This window comes from Staurois parvus, unplaced genomic scaffold, assembly GCF_062004578.1.
Source record: "Staurois parvus isolate SC_StPar_1 unplaced genomic scaffold, SC_StPar_1.0 ptg000390l, whole genome shotgun sequence".
In the NCBI taxonomy this organism is placed as follows: Eukaryota; Metazoa; Chordata; class Amphibia; order Anura; family Ranidae; genus Staurois; species Staurois parvus.
This window is the reverse complement of record NW_028318186.1, coordinates 1,490,174-1,513,380: the sequence shown is the minus strand read 5'-3', so window position 1 is coordinate 1,513,380 and position 23,207 is coordinate 1,490,174. Positions and strand designations below refer to the sequence as shown.

The window sequence follows — 23,207 nt, the reverse complement described above, 5'->3', positions numbered from 1 at the left end:
CCAGGCCCGTAATCTGCCATGGGCCCCCGTACCGCCTCCTCATGCTGCTGCCAGGTCCAGAGTCTCTCATGGGTCCCTGTACGGCCTCCCATTGCTGCTGTCTCCATCGCTACACTCTGCCATGTGCCACTTTCAGGTCTCCTCACACTGCTGGTGTGTTCCATTTTGTCATAGGGTGCTGGCAGATTACGGGCCTCCCTTTGCTGCTGCCAGGCCCGTAATCTGCCATGGGCCCCCGTACCGCCTCCTCATGCTGCTGCCAGGTCCAGAGTCTCTCATGGGTCCCTGTACGGCCTCCCATTGCTGCTGTCTCCATCGCCACACTCTGCCATGTGCCACTTTCAGGTCTCCTCACACTGCTGGTGTGTTCCATTTTGTCATAGGGTGCTGGCAGATTACGGGCCTCCCATTGATGCTGCTAGGCCCGTAATCTGCCATGGGCCCCCGTACCGCCTCCTCATGCTGCTGCCAGGTCCACAGTGTCTCATGGGTCCCTGTACGGCCTCCCATTGCTGCTTTCTCCATCGCCACACTCTGCCATGTGCCACTTTCAGGTCTCCTCACACTGCTGGTGTTTTCCATTTTTTGTCATAGGGTGCTGGCAGATTACGGGCCTCCCATTGCTGCTGCCAGGCCCGTAATCTGCCATGGGCCCCTGTACCGCCTCCTCATGCTGCTGCCAGGTCCACAGTGTCTCATGGGTCCCTGTACGGCCTCCCATTGCTGCTGTCTCCATCGCCACACTCTGCCATGTGCCACTTTCAGGTCTCCTCACACTGCTGGTGTGTTCCATTTTTTCATAGGGTGCTGGCAGATTACGGGACTCCCATTGCTGCTGCCAGGCCCGTAATCTGCCATGGGCCCCCGTACCGACTCCTCATGCTGTGACGTTGCAACAAGGTGGAATTCAACCCTACATATGTTAGACCGCCTTTACGAACAGCGAAAGGCCATCACAGATTCCTGATGTTACAAGCGGATAAAGGTACTCCCCTGTGTAACTTAGATGTCAGCCATTGGCAGCTCATGCGTGACACCTGCCGCTTGCTCAGGCCCTTTGAGGAGGCCACGCTATTCGTGAGTCGGCAGGACTATGGGATGAACGACGTCATTCCCCTGTTGCACGTCCTGGAACAAATGCTGTTAACAATGGCTGGTCAGGGTGCGGTAGACGTGGCGCACAGATCTCAACGCCACATGACCCCTGTGGGGGCAGGACAGGAAGAAGAGGAGGAGGTAGAGGAGGACATTTGTGCTCAGGAATTATTGAGTGAAATGGGTGGTTTTTCCACTCAGCGGACAGGAGTGGAGGAGCAGGAGCATCTGGTAGAGGAGGAGGAGGAGGAGACAGAGGACCCAGACGCACCGTGGCAGTATGCTGTGGAGATGGAGGCAGGGAGACCCTCGCATTCCTTGGCACAAATGGCCCATAGCATGCTCGCTTGCTTGCGTAGCGACAGCCGAATAATAACCATCAGACAGAGGGATGACTTTTGGCTGTCCACCTTGTTGGACCCACGCTACCGTTCAAAAATGGTGGCCTTTTTCACACCTGCTGAGAGGGAGGCCAAAATAACGTACTATAAAAACCACCTATGTAGTCAGTTGGTCTCTGCCTTTCTGCACCAACGTCCATCCTCAGACACTGTGGGCCCTGTGCGCTCGCGTTCCACTGCCATGGCAGCAGGGGAGGGGTGGGGTGGTAGGAGCAGTGGCAGCTCCACCAGCAGCGGCTGCCTCAGTCTGCAGTCGATGATGAGTAGCTTTCTTCACCAGCGCAGTGAGGAAACTACTAACCAGCCGCAGCAGCAGCAGCAGCATCAGGTGGACCTGGAGCAGGACCTCAAACAACAGGCATGGGCCTACTTGGACAGCACCCTGCCAACCGAGGTAGACAATCCCCTTGACTACTGGGCAACGAAACTTGACCTTTGGCCCCAACTAGCTGAATTTGCCCTTGAAAGGCTGTATTGTAACTCCGCGGAGGACACGACTGTCCACCCAAAGTGTGGAGAGACTCACGTTTGTGAAAATGAATCAGGCGTGGATTAGTCTGGATTTCAAACCACCAGTTCCTGACACAACTGACTAAATCCGCCATGAATCATGCCCCAAACATGTGCCACTTTCAGGTCTCCTCACACTGCTGGTGTGTTCCATTTTTTGTCATAGGGTGCTGGCAGATTACGGGCCTCCCATTGCTGCTGCCAGGCCCGTAATCTGCCATGGGCCCCCGTACCGCCTCCACATGCTGCTGCCAGGTCCAGAGTCTCTCATGGGTCCCTGTACGGCCTTCCATTGCTGCTGTCTCCATCGCCACACTCTGCCATGTGCCACTTTCAGGTCTCCTCACACTGCTGGTGGGTTCCATTTTTGTCATAGGGTGCTGTATGGCCTCCCATTGCTGCTGCCTCCACCGCCACACTGTGGCTCCACACTCTGGTTTTGGCCCCGTGACTGCCCAAATGAGTGAAGTGTGCGGTGATTCTAAGATCGACGACACTCATCTGCATGTCATACTGACTGACAGTATTATTTCTCTTCCCCAGCAGACTCCAAGGGCATTTAAATTAAAGGTACAGTGTTCTGCACTAATATGAAGGCTCTCTGAAGCCTAGAAACACCCTTTTATAAGTTAAATTCGCAGCGAATATATTCGCATCGAATCGAATTTATTCCTCGAATTCGCCGAATCAGCCGAATCGAATTTTTGAATACTTCGCTCATCTCTAATTAATTTAAGTGTTTTCTTGGTAACTGTAAGGCGAATTTTTGGTGAAGATAAGCTAGTAAACACAGTTGAAATACATATATGTGGACTGTTTTACCTGCCAAAGAATTTGTTAATCAGCACTGTCAGCCTTGCAATCCTGGCACACTTGCTTGATGGCAAAGCATGATCCATGGTCTCAACTACAGTAACTTGGTCAACATTTGGTCAAAACACTGGGCCAAAACAAACCAATGGTTGTTGGGTGGACAGTGAAAAAGTAGCACACCATTTAGGTTGTGCCTCTGCTCAATCTCTGTCTCCTCCTGTCAGCATGATTGTCTGCTATTGTTGCTAAGGAAACTCAAATCAAGGTGAATTCTGGTGCTAACAGTAGTTCCATTTAGTTCCAGCTATGAATTCTCTTACTTTTCTGCCATGGGCCTGCTTATTCTGCAATGACTTAATATAACAAAGTAATACATGCATAGTTTTTTTTTTTTAGGAAAAACAAGGCTTTCTTTTGATGATACTGTCATGCAAAAATTATTTTACTTTTAATGCAATCCATCTAAATAAAAAAAAAACTACAGTGCTAGATGCCTTCTGAAACAAAAACATGGCAGGACCTGTGAGACCCATCTGCACAGACAACTGAAATGTCAGTAAAGGAACAGCAATGAATGCTGATGTCATCAACCAAATATGGCTATCTTAATGATGTATTATTGAATATAGAGGTACAATAAAATATGTGTTTTATAGCTGCCTAGAGTTCACCTCTAAGGGATGAACTGAGAGTACCCCTGCACCTAAGTTGATAGTTACTCCAACTGGCTGCTTAGGCAAAGCAGGTGACAATCACAGGTCTATGTGCACTGACAAACACCCCTAACCAACAGATCCTAGCAGAAATCTTGATTGACTCTGTTAGAATGCCTGTTTTCACCTTGACAAGGGGCACCAAGCAGCAGCCCCCTCTCCCTTTAGTCAGGCACAAATGTTTATTGATCCAATAGGAGATGCAGAAGCCTGTACATCTGCTCTCCCTTCAGGTCTATGAATTGCCTTATTTTGCCAAAGAAATGTAAACAAAAAGACACAAAGTTCTTGCTTTTGAAGAGCATGCCTGAGGGATAACCCTTGCCTCCTACATGATATGGATTATATGGTAAAACGTTTGTGGATACCTTACTATCACATCTATTTGAGCTTGTTGGACATCTATTCAAAAACCATGGACATTGTTTTGGATTTGGCAACTATTGCAGCCCCTATTGCCCCAACTCTTCTTGGATTTGGGATTGTGTCCGTTGAAATTTGTTCCAAGTTTATTCAGAAGAGCTTTGTGAGGTCAGGTACTGATGTTAGATGAGAAGACTTGGTTCACAACTGGTATTCAATTTCACCCCAAAGGTGTTCAATAGAGTTGAGGCCAGGGCTTTGATGAGGGCACTAAAGTTCCTCCACATCACTTTGATCAAAACGTATGTTCGTGAACCTGGCATTGTGTACAGACATGCCGGAGCATATAAAGACCTTCCACAAACTGTTGCCACAAGAATGAATAAATAATGTCTTGGCATGCTCATGCACTTATCATAACCTTCATGGGAAACACCTGTACTGGGGGGTGTCCACGTCACTACTGGTGTAAGTAGGTGTAATGACTGAGTGTCCACAAGTTTTGGCCATATTGTGTATCACATTTTTTTGCTTTCCCCATTTACGTACCTTTAAGAACTGAGTAGCAAATCAAAATCCTTACACCTATCTACAACAAGAGTGCTCAGTGTTTTTTTATCCAGGGCCCCTACTGGTAGTGTGCTCGTTTACCAGGAACCCCTAATCATGGGCTACCCTTGTTCTTGAGCCTCAAAGACATGTGGTTCCCAAAAGAGTAATATCCACTTTTTCTATGATTTATGTTCATTTCACAGTTGGAGAAAATGAAGCCAACTGAACATAATTAAGACAATCAACAGTTAAAACTGTTGACCTGTCATTATAAGCACATCAGAGGCAGTTCATATAGCTCTTGGCTTTCCATGTCAGCTGAGATGATTGAGTTATGAGACAGAACATAGCCTGACAGGTCTGATGCTAAGTCGTGGAGTCATATGTTAGCCGCGCCTGATTGGTAAGTTCCGCAATGGACGTGTACGTGGAAAGAGAGCCACAAGGCCGAAGAATGGATTCACCAATAGAGATGTCAATTTCCATTAAAATTGTTTACCAAAAATACCTCATTATCTGCAGTGTTGGAATTTCTTTAGGGTGTGGTGGAATGTGGACAGATGGATTGAAAGGAAAAACCCTGAGGGCCATAAACAAACAGACAAGGACAGATGGGGGCCAAGCATCAACTCTGAGGTCTGGAACATGCAGACCTAAAAAAAGAAGAATCCCTTTGTTACAGTTCAGAAGATCAGACTCCAGGGGGCTAATTTCTAAATAGAATAAGAATACGTTTGCAAGAAATCAATGGGTTTTAATAGTGTAGTTTGAGAAGTCTCAAAGAGTTCTTTTTATTCCTAGGGAAATGGAAATTCTGCCTTCAGAAGGCAATCAGATTCCAGTTGTCTCTAAAGCTATCGCCAGGTTGGTTCCAAGAGCAAGGGTTTACTTTTCCTCCAAATATGACTCATAGTTTGCATGGCAGGAGTATCCATACACGGCTCTATATTTCAGATGCTTGTTAATGGAATCCTGCCCTTGCTAGTCAGCAGATGCTAGTTGCTGACCCTCTGTTTCAATAATTTGAGTCACTGACCAAAAACATGCATACAAGGCTTATATAATCATGACTTTCATCTTGATTTGCATACCTTCAACATTGACTCAGAATGTCAGAGGGTGCTTCAGAGCTGGACCAAGGCATAGGCAGGAAAAGCACCTTATTAGGTGCTATGATGTGGAAAAGTTGGGATGAGAACCTCTACTGCCTCCACATTACCTGGCCATCTCCTGTCAATCTAATAACAAGTCCTTTAGATTACACTGGAAGAGTGTCTCTCCCAATGTTATCCTCAAAGCTCCACTGTCAGTGTCACAGCTGACCTAACTTTGTATCAGGGGCAGCTGCTCATGATAAACGAAATACAGTGGACCACTTGTCAGAGTGAGCACAGACTACACAGAGGTAGCCTGGGAGAGTTGTAGTCTGAATTCATAGATTAAAATTATGTATAGATGATAAAAAATATAGATTTTTAGCCCGTTATTAGTTTTATAGTCACAGCATGTACTTCCATTTTATTAATATCAACATTGTAATAGCTATGCAAACAATAGTTATTCATTACAACTCAACATAGCCTTACTTGGAAAATCTCCTTTAATGATGAGAGCGCTGCCTGTCTGCCTGTCTACTGACCATCACTTTTCACAACTTCCTGCATTCCCTTCATGTTTTGCAACTTCTCCTTACTCTTACTTTCAATTTCTAAAGACTACATATCCAATGGTACTTTGCTGCCCGCACCTCTGTAATTCAGAAGGCAGGTTCTGTGAAATGTGTGAGACATCAGTGCATACTCATAGGGCATAATGAATATGAGTCACAGAATTAAATAAGTAAATGTGTGTGGATCTTCACAATGTAAGCTTACAAACTTCAAGATTGTATAGATTAATAGCAGAAGGCTAGAAATAATTGAAGTACTGTACAATGTGGAAATGAATATATTATTTTACATTTTATTGCTTGCAGAGATTTGTCCACATTATTACAATTCTCTGCATCCAATTGGCAATAATTCCTATTCTCCATGAAAGAAGGCAAAAAAGAGACCACCACATCTGCACTTCATTGGATGTTGGCCATGTCAGAGAAAAAAGGCACATAGGTTCTCTACAATGTACTGTATACTACAAAAGAAGAGAGGTAGACCTTAATATGAGTAGTGTCCAACAGGAGGAGATCCCAGCACTAATCTAACCCACAACTAGTGCAAATGGGCTAAAAGGTCCCAGCCAGCCATTGTGCAGCTGCATTGTCTACAAAAACGGTAGGTCAAAACAAAAGTACACAAGAAAGATCCTCACCAGAATACCACCATGTGAACAGCAACGTCTTTTATTCAGACATCAAGTAAACAAACATTACTGATAAATATACCATTGGAAATGTTTAGTTATATCTGTTCAATAAGTGCAAAAAATACCTGTTGATATTGCCAGAAATCTCTGCCTCTACTGACTGCTATCAGTTAACATTGTTCCCAAGCCTCTCTGTGGAGTACAGAACATCTACCTTATGTTATGAAGGAAAAAAGAAGGGAAGAGAAAGGACAGTGAAAGGGAAACATTAGGCGTTTCATAGTCCTAAAATTCCTTCTATTCTCGGGTGACAACTCTGCTCCTTCGCAGAGAAGGGAATGTTAGGAGAAGGAGAAATGTCAAGGGGAACAGAAGATATTTTGTAGCCCTATAAATTCTTCTGTCCTAAGGTGACAACTATGCTTCTTCATAGGGAAGGGAAGGAGAAGGGGAAGGGCAAGGGAAAGGGAAGGAGAAGTGCAGAGAATGGAAGAGAAAGGACAGGGAAAGGGGAACAGAAGGTGTTTCGTAGTCCTAAAACTATTTCTATCCTTGGGTGACAACTCTGCTCCTTCACGGAGAAGGGAATGGAAGGGGAATGAGAAGGAGAAAAGTCAAGGGGAACAGAAGATGTTTTGTAGCCTTAAAAATCCTTCTGTCCTAAGGTGACAACTATGTTTCTTCATAGGGAAGAGAAGAGAAGAGCAGAGGAGAAGAGAAGAGAAGAGGAGAAGGAGACAACTCTGCTCCTTTACAGGGAAAATAATTGAAGGGAAGGGAAAGCGAAGATATTCTGTAGTCTTAAAATGCCTCCTATCTTAAGGTGACAATTCTGGTCCTCCATGGACTATGTAAAGTGAGTAATATGTTACAGAGGAAAAAAGGAGCATAGAAGGGGAGGGGAGGGATAAGGAAGGTGTTCTGTAGCTCTAAAACTCTTCCTGCCTAAGGGTGACAACTCTGCTCCTCCATAGATTGTCTACCAAGAGTAATAAACAACAGATTTACTGGCAGGATTAATAGGTAATAAAAGTATGTTACAGGAGGGCTCAAAAAACAGAAACTGCTGTATTAATGCTAGTGACAGGATGTAACATACTGTATATGGCGTTTTAGATGTTGCCCATGGTTTCACTTAAATATTTAAAAAATATATATAGTTTCCCTATCTACTAGGGTGTGTTCTAAAATGATAAGTCTAATATGTATGCCATCTTAGACTCTGATTTGGTGTGAGCTGTTGTCTAGAACTAGCAATACAGCATCATACCAATGTGTTACACTCTTGTTTAGTGTCATCTTCTGGTCTACATTAATAACAATTATAAAAAAAATTGTAATGGTGCATTTATCATTACTAATACTTACCAATCCTTAGTTCCCCTCCAGAAATAAGAATGCAGGTGACATTTAAAACATTACTAGATTGCGAAGGAAACTCCAGATTTCCGAGGACATAGAGGCCACCAAGTGGAGGCAGAGCAATATCAACGATGACAGTTCTGTCTGGGAATAAAGGAACAAGACGATTAATTCATTTCACACACAAGCAGTTTCCTACAACCCTTCACATGGCATGATCATTAAAATGTCTATGGTGCAGTCCAGTTTTATTAGAAGTCAAATAATAATTTGTAGAAGAAAGTTAGAAGGGCAGACAGAACAAACACAGGAGACAGGAAGGCAGACAGGGACAGCAAGGGAAGAGTTATAAAGAGAAGCATAGACCACAAAATTAAACAAGAATGACAGCCAAGAGAAAATGTACAGTAAATGGTTTCATTTGATGAACCGATTGAATGAAATTATTTCATTTTGGCATGCAGCTAATGGGCCAACATTTTTAACTGATAATTTACCACATTGTTAATAAGGGCCAAAGCTTTGATGTTTTAACATTTTCACCATGAATGAATTTATCACCATGAAAATATAGTATATGTCACCATAATAGTAAAAATGTTACCTAAGGTTTAGAGCTCATTTGGAGGTTAGGTAGGATTCGATTATGAGCAGGGGCGGACTGACCATTTGGAAACTCGGGCACTGCCCGAGGGCCCGGGGTCAGTAGGGGGCCCCATGAGATGCCCCTGGTACCTTTTTCATAGGCTTTTTTGAGTTTGGGCAAGGACACAGGGGCCCCATGATCCACTATTGCCCGGGGGCCCCATGAGTTGTCAGTCCGCCCCTGATTATGAGTTAAGTTTAGGACTTAGATTTGTGGGTAGGGTCATAGGTGATGTTGAGGCTAAGTCAGTAAGTGGCTATGTGCAAGATTCAAGAAGTTGCAATAAACCAAAAATGTGTACTAAATTTGCCTTTCAAACTAAATTTTCACATGAGATAATAGACCTTAAAGCGGTTGTAAAGGCTCAAGGTTTTTTACCTTCATGCATTCTATGCATAAAGGTAAAAACCCTTTTGTGTGCAACAGTGTCCCCAGCTCCCTCAATACTTACCTGAGCCACATCAAGATCCAGCAATGTGCAATGCCTCGGCTGTCTGGGTCTCTGCCTCCTCATTGGCTGAGACAGCAAGTGGAATCCATTGGCTCCAGCTGCTGTCAATCACAGCCAGTCAACCAATGAGAGGGGGCGGAGCCAAGTCACGGCTGACTTGTGAGTGGACACATGGAGCAGCGGGTGCCCCATAGCAAGCTGCTTGTTATGGGGGCATTTGACAGAAAGGAGGAGCCAGGAGCACCGGCAGGGGACCCGAGAAGAGGAGGATTCAGGCTGCTTTGTGCAAAACCACTGCACACAGTAGGTAAGTATAGACATGTTTGTTATTTTACAAAAAAAGAACTTTTATTATCGCTTTAAGAAGCCACTTTAGCATTCCTTAAATGCTGTGTGTGGATGGGCTTTAATCTAATGTCAATGGGATTAGTTTGAGACATTTCTGAATTTATTCAGAATTTATTGAAAGTTGCATATGACTTGCAGTTGACCACCTCCTAACCTGCACTTGATCTGCCTCAAGTTGGTTTTGTATTAGCAAAGACTTACATTAAGCCTAGTACACATGATGAGAATGATCGTACCTTTTTTTTTTGCATGCTAGTCTCATATCAAAAATGAAGAGGTTACTAAAATTACGAAAACTCTCATATGACAAAATACAAGTTCAGAAGTGATGTAATGTATTGTAACGTATTTTTTTGTTTCTGAGCATGCGTTAGGTCAGTTGATTTTTTTTCAGATGAATACTGTGCTGATTAAACAAAAATTGTTTGTTCTGGTACCATATGAGAAAAAGTTCATGCTTGTCCCTTTGGATAATTTTGCATGAACTGTTGTGATTGGCTCTCGAATGCTGTGTACTAATGATCAGATTATCGGACAATCGCTCCAAAAGCAGTATTTTTTTTCCTATTTTCTCGTTGTGGCTTTAGAAAGCAAAACCTGCTTGAAGCAGTGAAAAGCCCTTGACACAGGCCCTAAAGCCACACTCCAATCAGGAATACAAGACACACCTTAATGCATTATTAAATGCATGCAGAAGAAGCAGCTTAATTAGACTTTGTGTCGGCTTCTTGCAAGCCCCTGTACAAAAGAGCTCTGAATGAGAGAGGGAAAAGCAACACAGGGAGCTAATCAGGTGTGCAGCAGTGCCTATTTCAGGACACATTGATAGGAGGAAAGACCAAAGTGACACAGGGGATCTGTGAATGGGGGAGAGAAACTTGTGACTGATCAGGCTCTCCGCCATTCTTAGATCATGTTACTGACAGTGTAATCAGTGAAAGAACTTTTCACATTGGAGCAGAAGACAGGAGGGGGTGGGCCCCTGTTGGATCGTTTTTAGTGCAGCTGAGCCAGGAGACCAGCAGGAAGAGGATGGGCAGTCCTGTAGTGAAGATTGCTACAGCATTCAGCTGCCCTCACAACATGGAACAAAAGATTTTAACTTCATCTTTAATGAGTTTAGTCCTGTTAGTTTCTGGAGCATGATAAATTAATTTTTCCATGAGGTAAATTATTTTTTCTGGTGTGAAGCGTGTATAATACACATGACACAAGCTATCAGTTCTGAAAATTTGTGTGTCAAAACAAACAAAACAGGTTTCAGAGGCTGGAAACTAACAGGCACATTATAATATCTTGGTTATAATTATCAGGTCTTTCACAAGACCATAATAATTATCATGGCCTGGTAGGTATCATGGCTGGGTAAACAGGTGCCATGAGGAGAGAAGAAGAAGATAGGATGACTGGTGAAGGTCTTTAAAGTGGAACTTCACTCTCTCAATCAACATTAATTATTTTTAATTCTTATGCTGTTAGCATTATTATTATTATTATTATACAGTATTTATAAAGTGCCGACAGTTCGCTCAGCGCTGTACATTACAAAGGGGGACAGAACATGCGACAGTACAATAACAATACAATACGATACACAAGGGGTTCGAGGGCCCTGCTCTTCCGAGCTTACAATCTAGGAGATTTAGCATTACTAAATAGATAGGAAAATATAGCATAGTTATGTGTTTTAAATATTTTTTTTTAAATTTCTCTAGTTACTTCCTGGATTCCATTCCTAGGCAAATGATGTCATACATCCCAGGAGTCTTCAGGAGGGGAGGAAGGATTTTCACAGCTAGGCACACCCTCCTGCCTGCATGCCTGAGCTGAGGACAGATGGATTCCAGGAAGTAATTGCTACATGAAAAATCTGTCCTTAGTCAAGGTGGCCAGGAGCTGTTTTTCTCAGCAAAATAAAGCATGGAGACATGAATGGATGGGGAGTTTAATTTGAATATTAAAATTAACTAATAGCCCTTTTGGTTTGTGGCACTCAGATACAGTGTGGTTCTACTTTAAGGATTGAGTGACATTATGAGTGTAACTTTTTTAAGACTGGTTTAGCAAATGTCACCATCTACCTGGAGAGTTCCCCACTTTCCATTCTTTCATTTGAATCGCAGGGTTAATTCTGGAAAATTGTTATATCAGTTAAATGCCAACTACTTTGAAATGAACACATATATTACCGTTGCTCCAGGTGAGCAATCTCCCTATCTCCAAGCACTACTCCTCCTATGGGTGCCAGCCCAGCTCGTGTGCTGCACAATGAAAGGCAGAGAAGGTCTGGTCGGCTGAACTCCAATCAATCCACTTTATTAGGCATACGATAAAACCAAATGACAGACAGTGGAAATACAGTGGGGGACAAGAAGGTAAACATGTTTCACGCTAATAGCAGAGCTCAATCATTACTGGATTTAAAGATAAAGTAGATTGAGTGGAGTGTAGACGACCGGACCTTCTTTGCTTTTCATTTTCTTTGAAATTAAATTGAACTTTGCATCAAAAGGCAAGGTCCACTTATTGGGTACAGCCCAACTCTCCAGGAAAGAAAATACACTGAGTGCATGAAGCCATAAAAAAAACACATTCAAAGAGGCCTATGGTGCCTAGGCAAGAATGATATCACCTGACATCATTCTTGCCTAGGCAGAATTATCTGCATTTTCAAATCTGAAATCAAAGTGAAAAAATCAATCTGGTGTGTCAGGTTAACATTGTGTAACATTGTCTGTAAATGTGCCTTAGTTCCATAATGTGATTGCACAAGAAAACAGCAAAACCTCACTAGTTGTAGCCAAATAAATAGAAGTGTTTATACGAATGAAAATGAGGGGTATAATAAACAGTTCAATAATGTTAATAACAGTATATTGAATGTATACATTCTGATAAAGACCAGTGTTCAAATAAGACTAGAAAACATCAATGTGAATAAATCACCAGGACCAGATGGCTTACACCTGAGAGCCCTTAAAAAGTTAAGTACAGCTTACTAACTGGAATGGTATCAGCTGATTGGCAAAAAAGCAAATGTGGTACCATTTTTCAGAGCCGAGCTCTATACCTGGTAACTATAGACCAATCAGCCTAACATCAATAGTATGTAAACTATTGGAAGAAATGATAAGGGGCCATATGCAAGAATTTTGTTATGGAAATAGGATCATTAGTAGTAACCAACATGGATTTATGAAGAACTGTTCTTTCCAGACCAACCTTTTAACATTCTATTAGGAGGTGAGATGTAATTTGCATACAGAAAAACCCGTGGATGTAGTGTATCTAGATTTTGCTAAGGCATTTGATACAGGACCCCATAAATGCCTAATATACAAATTAAGGTCTGTTGGCATTGATAATATTGTATGTTCCTGGATAAATAAAACTGGCTGCAGTAGCATGTCCAAAGGTTGGTTATTAATAGCATATTTTCTGAATGGTCTGGAGTTGTGAGCAGGGTTAAAATTCTGTTAAACTAGTTCATAAATGATATAAAGGTTGAAATAAATAGTTCAATTTCAGTATTTGCTGATGATACAGAATTAAGCAGGGCATTACCTTCACAACAGGATATAGCAACTCTACAAGAAGACCAAGTTAAAATAGAAGAGTGGGCAGATATATATTGCAGATGGGGTTTAATATTGAAAAAATGTAATGTAGCGCACTTGTGAGTTAAAAATATGCATGCAAGGTACTTGCTAGGGGAGAACATCTGGGGAATCAAGGATGGAAAAGGATCTTGGGGTCCTAGTAGATGACAGATTCAGCAATAGCATGCAATGCCAAGCTGCAGCAAGCAAGTCCAGTAGACCATTAGCATGCATTAAAGAAGGAATTTAATCAAGAGAAAAAACTATAATTCTACCACTTTACAAAAGTCCAGAGAAAGGCAACAAAGCTAATAAGGGGACTGGAGGACCATAGTTACGAGAAAAGACTACAAACAGTAAACTTATTCTCCCTGGAAAAGAGACACTTAACGGGATATGATAGCAATATAAAACTCCTTGAAAGGTGACTCTAGCATTGGGAGGGCAGTTACTTCTGTCCAACAAGAATCAATGAACTACGAGGATGATCACCAACAACCTCAAAGTTCATTGAGAACTACAAACCGTTGACCACTGAGGCCAACAGTAGATGTAGTTCCTTCATTCACAGAACTCTATGAATAATTGATGCAGACTTACCTGGCTTACCTGTAGGTATGAGCCCTGAACAGACATGCTTTTTACAAATTGTGACAGCTGGTGCTGGAAGAAGATCTCCAGCCCACTTTCTTGGGGACGGGGGGGGGGGGGGGGGGGAATCAGGGTCAGAGCTGCAAGAGCAGGTGGAACATGTAATATGTTCCTAAAGGTAAACTTATCCTTTAAAGTGGTAGCAAACCAAGAAACAAAACTTGGACCCCTGCAGGATAATGTCATAACGTGTTAGTATGCATTGCATACTAGCACTTTATGACAGACTTACCTAAAAACAAAGCCCTCAGGCTTTGCAGGCTCCAGATTTTTGGTGGTTAAGCTGCAATGACGTCACTCCCATGCATGAATGCGGGAGTCATGGTGGCAGTACAGCTGTACCATTGAGAGTGCAGTGCGCATGTGCCGTTGGCGTCACCAGCTCTTACATGGTGCACGTTTATGAGATATTTACTGTACTGTACCTACAGGTAAAACTTATTATAGGCTTACCTGTAGGTATAAATAAAAAAATCTGACTTTATTAACAATATATACTGTGTAAGGGGTTATTTACTGTTAGGGCGGTAGGGGTGTGAAAATCCCTTCCATAGTTGGGGGTGTCAGCTGAGAGTGTACATAAATTTGGAATATTTTAGGTGTGTTTCTTAGTGAACACAATGGCGGTTATTTACTAAAACTGAAGAGTGCAAAATCTGGTGCAGCTCTGCATAAAAACCAATCAGCTTCCAGGTTTTATTGTCAAAGACCCAACTGAACAAGCTGTACCATGCACAGCTGCACCAGATTCTGAGTACACCAGTTTTAGTAAATCTCCCCCAGATGTACGGGGATATGGAAAACAGTAGTCTCATACACACGCAATCACACACTTACAGTAGCATGCATTGACTGATGTCTTGATTCAACATTACCAACTATGTACAGTAACTATCTAACAATGCATATAATTTCTGCCAGCTGTTCTGTTACTAGCTATCTGCATGTAAAGTAAAACCACTGATGTATTTTATAGCTACCCAGTAGGACTGGTGATGATGATGGATTTGGCAGTCTGGAAAAGGAGATATGTGGACATACTGGGCAATCTATTGGAGGTCTGTAGTCATAAAAAGGTTACAATTTCCTGCCTTACACTCTAAATGAGACACATAAGATTGACCATAGACAGCTCATAGATCTACCACTACCCATGAAGTAACCAAGGAACCCAAAGCATTTCCACATAAAGGGAGAACATAAAACGTGCTCCATGAAGCCCAGGACCATAAAACTAAAAGGATAACCCCTCCACTACTGTTCATTCTACTGCACACTATACAATTCTTTAATCATATATAGTGGCCCATAGCGTGTGACTGGAGCAATGAATGGTAGTCGTAGTTTTATGACATACTGTATGAAATACAGAAAGCACAGCAATTAGTGGCAAGCCTGAAAAAATATGATAACTTGCACAACCAATATTTTCAACTAGAGATATCTTTTTCAATAAGAAATTATTCCAACCAAGTTCAGGCAAAATACGTAGCTAAATGCAAATTGAAATTAAGTGAAAGGCGACAACTAAGACCTGCAATAAAAGATCAATGCAAATACATGTAAGAAGGGGTAGGAACTTATATGACTGGAAGAGCAGAGTTATGTTGGATGGGGTCTTTGCAAGTTGGACAGCAGGAGGTCTTGTCTTGTCTTTTATCAGCGTCAGATGAGTTTTCCCCACCCTCCCTCTCATAATCCATTGACATCTGATGTATCACTATATGACAGTAGTTTAAAACCCCCTGAAGTCAACTCCCTATGCTGCTTTATGACAGAGGCTCAATTTTCTGTTTATTGCAACTGTTCTGGAAGCTGGGCAAGGGTCTTAGGGTCTTTGGAAGCAGTGCTTGTTGGAAAAATATGCACAGTGATGGGTTGGGCACATCTCAGATATTGTGTACCTTAGCAAAATAGGGTATGATGGTAACACAGTAGTTGCTGTGAGGCTGTATCTGGAGTACTTCGGTAGTAAATTGTCCACAAGGTGATGTAATGCTGGCTGAGGGTCTTGACATGGATGTTGGTGGCAGAAATAGTTGGTTTGATCATAAAACGGTCCTTCAAAGACCTTAGACCTGTAAGGAGATCTATTTTTGTATTTGTATGTATTTTTGAATTTTATGTTAAACAAAAATCCATATTTATATGTATAAAAGCTGCTTTGACTTTCTGACTGCAAAATAAAAAGTTGTCATCTGATCACTGGATGGGGTAAAATGATTGTTTGGTACCGAAGGCAAATTTGTAAAGGTGAAGGGTCTGCAATTTCGTAGTCAACTTGATTGCAGTAAAACACAACACATAAAGTGTTTGTACTGTATGATTATTACAGTGACATAATGTTTATATAAGCCTGTGTATTACTTTTTGACACTGTTTATTTTTTTCTTTTAATAAAAAGAAGTCAAGTACAATAGAACAACTTCTACCCCCCTTCCCATTATTAGAGACTGTCATGTTTCTTCCTGCAGACACATAACATTGCATACTCTGAGTTTTGTCATGTACAACAAGGTATAATCCCTTTCTCTAATTGCTCAGCTTTACTGACGACAACCTCAGACAGAACTGCCAAGGCAGACGTTACCTGCAGGATCACATAGCTATGCATTCATGTGACACAGCAGCAAATTGAATAGGCCCCCTGGATTTTAACATCAAGATTTGTTAATTCAAGAGCCCCTTCCCTTCCATTAATAAAAAAAACTGCTGCTCCTGATCCCTCGTGTGACATATAGCCTTTGCAAAGACTTCATGGTCTACATGGCTGCCAGGAGCATTGTGAGCATTTTCCATCATTAGAGATTGCAGTATATCGTTTTTCATCAGGTATTCATTGAAAATCTAGATGTTCAACAGCATTGTGAGCATTTTCCATCATTAGAGATTGCAGTATATTGTTTTTCATCAGGTATTCATTGAAAATCTAGATGTTCTTTGAAGAAAGACACCTGTTGAAAAATCAATGGACAAACATCTGAGTGTTTAATGCCTTGTCACCTCTTATGGTTTCTTCTGTGTCTTGCAGTGACGTATGGGCTGAAGGAGTAAACCACAGAGTTCAGTACTGAATGTAAAGGAAAATCAAATGCAGAAGACGTTTAATCAACTTTCTTTCTTCAACAAAGAGAAGTTTGGCAGTGTGGGCAGCAGAATAAGAAAGCATGCGTTTTCTGTCATTTTGCTTTCCCCTCCTATTAGCATGCTCCTTGTCAGTACATGATCTGATTGGCTCCTTGTGCTGCTTCTTTTTCCTCTCAATCTCCAGCCTTGCTCTATAGGAAATGGAAGATGCTGAATACATGGAATACTTTTCATGATGTGTCTGTGAAGGTTATAATTTTTCCAGGTCATGCTACTGTATATCTAGTAGTACTTAATCACATTCAGCTGGAGTTGTTCTGTAATGTTAAAGACAATTCATAGCTTATCAAGACACTTCTTTAATTCCTAGAGTATCAGGAAGATACCCCAGCATTTATATTTAGATGTTAGGACAACTTTATTCAATCTCCATGGAATGTGTAAATGTTCATTGTCCAAGAACGTAATGGGAGATGCATAGAAACCAAGACCTATGTAGGGTTCTCAACACCAACAATGCGGTTGTGTAACCAGAACATGATGGCATCACAACTTTCATATGTCCCATCCTGTTCTTGGACAATCAACATTTATGCATTCCATGGTGATTGGACTAAGGTGTGAATATAAATGCTGGGGTATCTTTCTGACACTGAAGAAGTGGCTTTGGTAAGCTACAAAACGTCTTCGGGATTAAAGAACAAGTCCATCTGAATGTAACTAAATACTTCTAGATATTGAATTATGTATTAATCAATACAGACTTTTATACTGTGAGTTTTATATCTGCCTAGAGCTCAGCTTGTTGGTTAGCTGGATTAGTTGCTGGCTCCCGCAAAGTTATCCAGGGGCTCCATCCAGCTTCTTCTTTAGATAGGGTATGCACGCACCTGTTCTTGAGGGCTATTCTTCCATTTTGTGTTTGACTCATTTCAGGCCTGAGACCCACTCCCAGACTTGTACTCACAGTTTTCCAGCACAAGGCCCACCTTCTTAAATACTGTAGAACATCAAAAGCAATAACTTGGCCCATCAACTCAACTCAAATCTTCACAAATACAGCGCATAACACTTCAGTGCCACCAACCTGAACTCCTAAAGTCCAGTCATCTGCCCAAATGCTCTTTTGTGAGTTCCCCAGCACTGGATCCTCACATAGTGTCTCTTCCCTGGGCCTTGGCCCAGCAGACCTACTAGTCTTCCAGGCTACAAACCTACGTGTTGTAAGTCAGGGGTAGCCAAGTTCCATCCACCTTTCACCCAGGGCCCCACCTACACCAAAATAAAAAGGGCACATCACTCCATCCACTGACATCATCAGAGGAGTGGTCTCTCTAAAAGGGGTGCTACCATCTTCTTTTGCTGACGCACATATGTTGGACAGTTGGAAAGGAGTTAAAGGTGTAGGCACTCTATATCAACTGAGCCACCAAAGTTGATTTAAAACTAAAAGTAAAATATTGCTTATAAATATAAAATTTAATTAAGAGAAAAAAATACATTTTGAAATATGATATTTCTGTATAAAGGGGGGCCACTCCGGCAGGGGACCCAGGACAATTGCCTCTTTTGCTCCCTTTTAAATTTGGCACTGGTGGTGCTAAGCATTGAGGAAGACCGACCAGTTGTAAACTATAATTTTCTGCCTTATATCTCTCCCTCTTTATACATTAGTTATCTTATTAATTTGCACCAACATATTGTATATGTGCAATTATCTTTAACTATTTCAGGACCGCCCTATAGCAGATATACTACTACAGGGCGGCTGCATTGTGCAAAATCACGTATAAATATGTGATTTTGTATTTCTGGGTTGGGGGTGTGCGCACCGTCCTACCCTCATTGTCATTGGCCCCCAGAGATGTCACTCACCAGCAGGGCTGGGACAAGGGGTGGGCAAGAGGGGGCAGCTGTCCTGGGCACTGTGGTATCATGTGAGGTGGGGGCGAGCTGTAAGGAGTTTTGGGGGAGGAGATTTGTGTTGGCAGGGGGAGTTTGGGGGGCAGCAGGGAGTAAGAACTGTTCTAGGAGGTGAAATTTGGGGAGGTGTTAGGAGTGGTAATTTGGAGGGATTTGTGTTGGGAGGGGGTGGAGGATTTGTGCTAAGAGGGGGGTATTTGGGGGGTTTGTGCTAGAAGAGGTGACATGGTAGAGGGATGCAAGAATTTGTGCTGGGAGAGGGATTTCAGTGGGGGGGATTATACTGGGAGGAGTGGGAATTAATGCTTAGGGGATAATCATGCAGATTGGCACTCAATTGTATTTATGTGCATACTCCTTGGGGGCATGCAGTTTGGCATGCTCGCTCTAGATGACCTGTCCTGGCAATGATCACCAGCGATTCATTGCCGGGACTCGGTGATCAGTAGAGAAGCTGACAGGGGTGAGGTCTGTGTGTAAACAACACAAATCTCTCTCCTGTCAGCAAGGACATGCTGCCTTTCTATCTTTCTATCACTGATCGCCACCATTACTAGTATAAAAATATAAATAAATACAAATTCCACTATATAAACTGCCATTTGGAAATGCAATAACTTTCATGTAAACCAATTATTATACACTTATTGGGATTTTTTTTTACCAAAGACATGTAACAGAATACATTTTGGCCTAAATTTATGAAGAAATTGTATTTTTTTTTATGTTTTATAGCAAAAAAGTAAAAAAAAACATTTTTTCTAAATTGTTGGTCTTTTTTTTATAGCACAAAAAATTAAAAAGGCAGCGGTGTTCAAATACCACCAAAATAAAGCTCTATCTGTGGGGAAAAAATGACAAATTTAACTTATCTAGAGTGTTGCATGACTGTGCAATTGTCAGTTAAATTAACACTGCGATGTATTGCAAAAAATGCCCTGGTCATGGAGGGGGGTAAATCGTCCAGAGGGTAAGTGGTTAAACATTGCCGTCACAGCTTGTTACAACCCATTTCAAAGTAAAGATTCTGATGGAAAGCCTGGAAAAGGGAAAGGAGTTCTAGAAGCCGGGTGCAACACAAGAGAAGCATTGCATATTAGTTAAAGTGGTTGTAAACCCTTACATATACCTAGTGAAGTGATTTGACTCAGGTGATACACAGAGATGAAACAAATCCTCCGATTTAGGTTGTATATGTCTGTCTGCAGTCTTCTCTACTCTACATTCATTAAAAGTGCTGAATTTATAAATCTTGCCTGAGAGTTCAGAAAAAAAGAGGGCAAAGAGCTAAAATTACACACTGCAGAGCTCAATGAGGAGAGCTTGAGAGCTGATTGGAGGAAAGGGACACACACCCCTCCACACAGCTCACAGAAACAGAGCTGAGGCTGTCACTTTGCTGGAGGTCCCTCCCCTGTCACCATTTTTTTCTTGGTGTCAGGAAAACTTGTCAAAAGTGATTCATGCTGATAGCAGAGGAACAAAGCAGCAGACAGAAATTACACTTAGTCTCTTAACTGAGACAAATACACACTATAGAAGGATATGCTTTGTTCATATTTCATGTCTGAGGTTTACAAGATCTTGTGATGAAGAAACAAGATTGAACCAAATCAAATCTGAATTCATTCAATGTGATCCATTCAACACAACGACTCACATAGGTACAGTAAAAAAAAAAGAAAAGAAAAGAAAATTACAGACAAAATCCTGTTTTAATATGATAATTCACAGGTACATAGCAAATGCTAAGCGTGCGAGTTTGAGAAGCCACTAATGACTGCGGCTTCGACATCAAATGCCTTTGATCAGCCTTATTTCTATATAAAACATCATAGCATGCCATTCAATGGAAATCAGGTCTAACACAAGAGCCATTATGTAAGATACAGTACTTTGGCATTCATCTCTTCAAACAGAGAAAGTTCAAAGAAAAACGCAAAATGAATAACAGAGTGGATTCCAACAGTAAAAAAAAAAAGAAAAAAAAAAAGAAAAATTGCCCAAGGCTACATGATATCATATCTATACCCTTCAAAACAACATTCCTTTTCGCTCAGAATTAGAACATATTTTCATTCCAGTCAATGTGTCTGGTGTCAGAAACGTGTCATTTTTGAAAATCTGAAAATGCATCTTCCATTCAGGGGGCTTTAGGAAGCTTTCAGAAATGAGACTTTTTCATTATCTGCGTGCAGATGGCAGCTGCCCAGCAAAGCACAAGAACAAGGAGGGAGATTTCCGGTTGGATGTCAGCGATAAGGGAAAGTTTATGAGTTTGCAGGTTGGGCTGGACCAGTCAAAGAGAAAGAGGAGATAAAGTTTATTACAAACGTATTGCTATTTAGCTTTTGAAAATATTTTTCTGCAGCATGCAAAAGACAGGCTCAAAGAAAACCTACAGTGATTGTAACATACATGAAACACCTGACTCACACCCACACTATATGGCCAATTGCATGTGGATACCTCTCCATCAGGTCAGGATATTTTGAATGGCACCCCAATGCACTACCATGCATTGCCATACACTATGTTACCAATAATGCTGCAGTTCCAAATTTCAGTCCATTGTGGCGCATTGGAAACCCCTTCAAATAAATTTGCTGCCTTAACCTCCATATTGGTCTGATTATGTCCATATTTCTGTGCTCAAAGCGGTACATTTTTTGGCATGGAAATATGTATTTTTTTTATTGTAGGCCTATAATTTTTAGGAATAACTCACTGAAATCTGTCCGAACAAGAGTCTAGTAAACATCCTGGGTAGGATAAAATTTGAAACTAGAAATCATAAATTATAATATAATAAATAATCCTAAAAAATAATAATATAATAATAATAAATGTAATTCAATAATATAATCGAACCAAAATCACAGAAATTTTAAATATAGCCCAAAGTTCACACATCACTGAGCAAAGTCGCAAAATCATTTTCAGTGTCTGATGACGAATTTCCCCACGAATCATTATCATTCAATTCTGCAAGTGGTTCTGATTTACTATCGCTGTTCTCTAGCCGGTCTAAAACCGCTTTTGACCTAAAGGGACGCTTTTTGGACGCTATGAACATTTCTCAGTTTCAAGGCAGAAAGAACAACAAAAATTCAGGCAGGGCACAGGACAAAGCACTCGGGACAACATGTATGTGAAATGGTTTGATTTTGGAAATGGAAATGGAAATTTTCGAGTGTAGCTCGGGGGTTACCGCTTGTGGTACTGAAATGTTACCCCGAGCTATACTCGGGAATACCGCCAGGGAGGTTAAAGCAGTATTACCCAAAAGCAAACATTTATAATATTGCAGCATCCATTTCATGTGTGTGATGGCTGCATTCATTTTCTTTTTTAGGCTTTTGTTTTTCTATTTTCATCTGGGGATCCAGCCAGTAAGTCTGTTGTTTTTGAAAAGGACAAGCTCTCTGGCAAAATGTAGCAGTTACAGAGATGAGACAAACTATTTAACACTGGCAGGGGATCTTGCAATGACCAGCTTTTATTTATGTAAAACCTTGATTCCAAATGGAAAAAAAAACGGTTTGCTTTAATTGATTATAAAATATTAGCTGCAGTTTGGCTTTAACCTGTTAGATGTACTAGCAGATTTAAATATACTAACACACCTCTCCCCCCAGACTGAAAATGCTGCAGTCCAAACGTGCCCCTGTACTCCTTCATCTGGAGTGGGAGCAATCTAATACAGGAGGTGTCATTGGTCATATTACCAAATGAAAGCAGAGGGAAAAAAAGCCTAAGAAAAGAGAATTAATGCAGCCACCATATCTAATGATTGGTAAGCTGCAATATATTAAATTTTTAGTTTTAGGTTTAATACTGCTTTAACTTAACCGCTTGCCGACTGCTCTATAGCAGAAATACTGCTACAGGGTGGCAGCGGTGCGCAAAATCACGTATATATATACGTGATTTTTCATTTCCGGGTATTTGCCGTGTGCGAGCAAAGACATGGAGCAGAATACATTTTGGCCTACATTTATAACAAAATTAAATTTTTTACTGGATATGTTTAATAGCATAAAGTGAAAAATATTGTTTTTTTCTCAAAATTTATTTTTTTTATAGCGCAAGAAATTAAAAACGCACAGGCAATCAAATACCACCAAAAAAAGCTCACTTCATGCGAAAAAAAGGACGTACGTTTCATGTTGGTGCAGCATTGCATGACCGCGCAACTGTCAGTTAAAGTAACGCAGCGCCGTAATGCAAAAAATGACCTGGTCAGGAAGGGGGGTAAATCCTCTGGAGGGCAAGTGGTTAATACACATTAACACAAGCCATAAACACACTGCAACAGACTGGCACAGTGTCAAGAAGTTCTTTCCAGTAAAGGGTACTTTGCATGTACAGTATTTCCATTGAATGGTG

General features: G+C 41.4%; 1 protein-coding gene across 1 annotated transcript in view; it reads right to left on the bottom strand.

The window, feature by feature from the left end:
* The window catches only part of PKHD1 (PKHD1 ciliary IPT domain containing fibrocystin/polyductin), an 808,705-nt gene that overhangs the window by 242,195 nt on the left and 543,303 nt on the right, over positions 1-23,207 (bottom strand). The window contains exon 45 of the mRNA XM_089685961.1: positions 8,120-8,257. Within this exon, the coding sequence (XP_089542087.1) occupies positions 8,120-8,257 (138 nt within the window). The remainder of the gene's footprint in view (positions 1-8,119; positions 8,258-23,207) is intronic.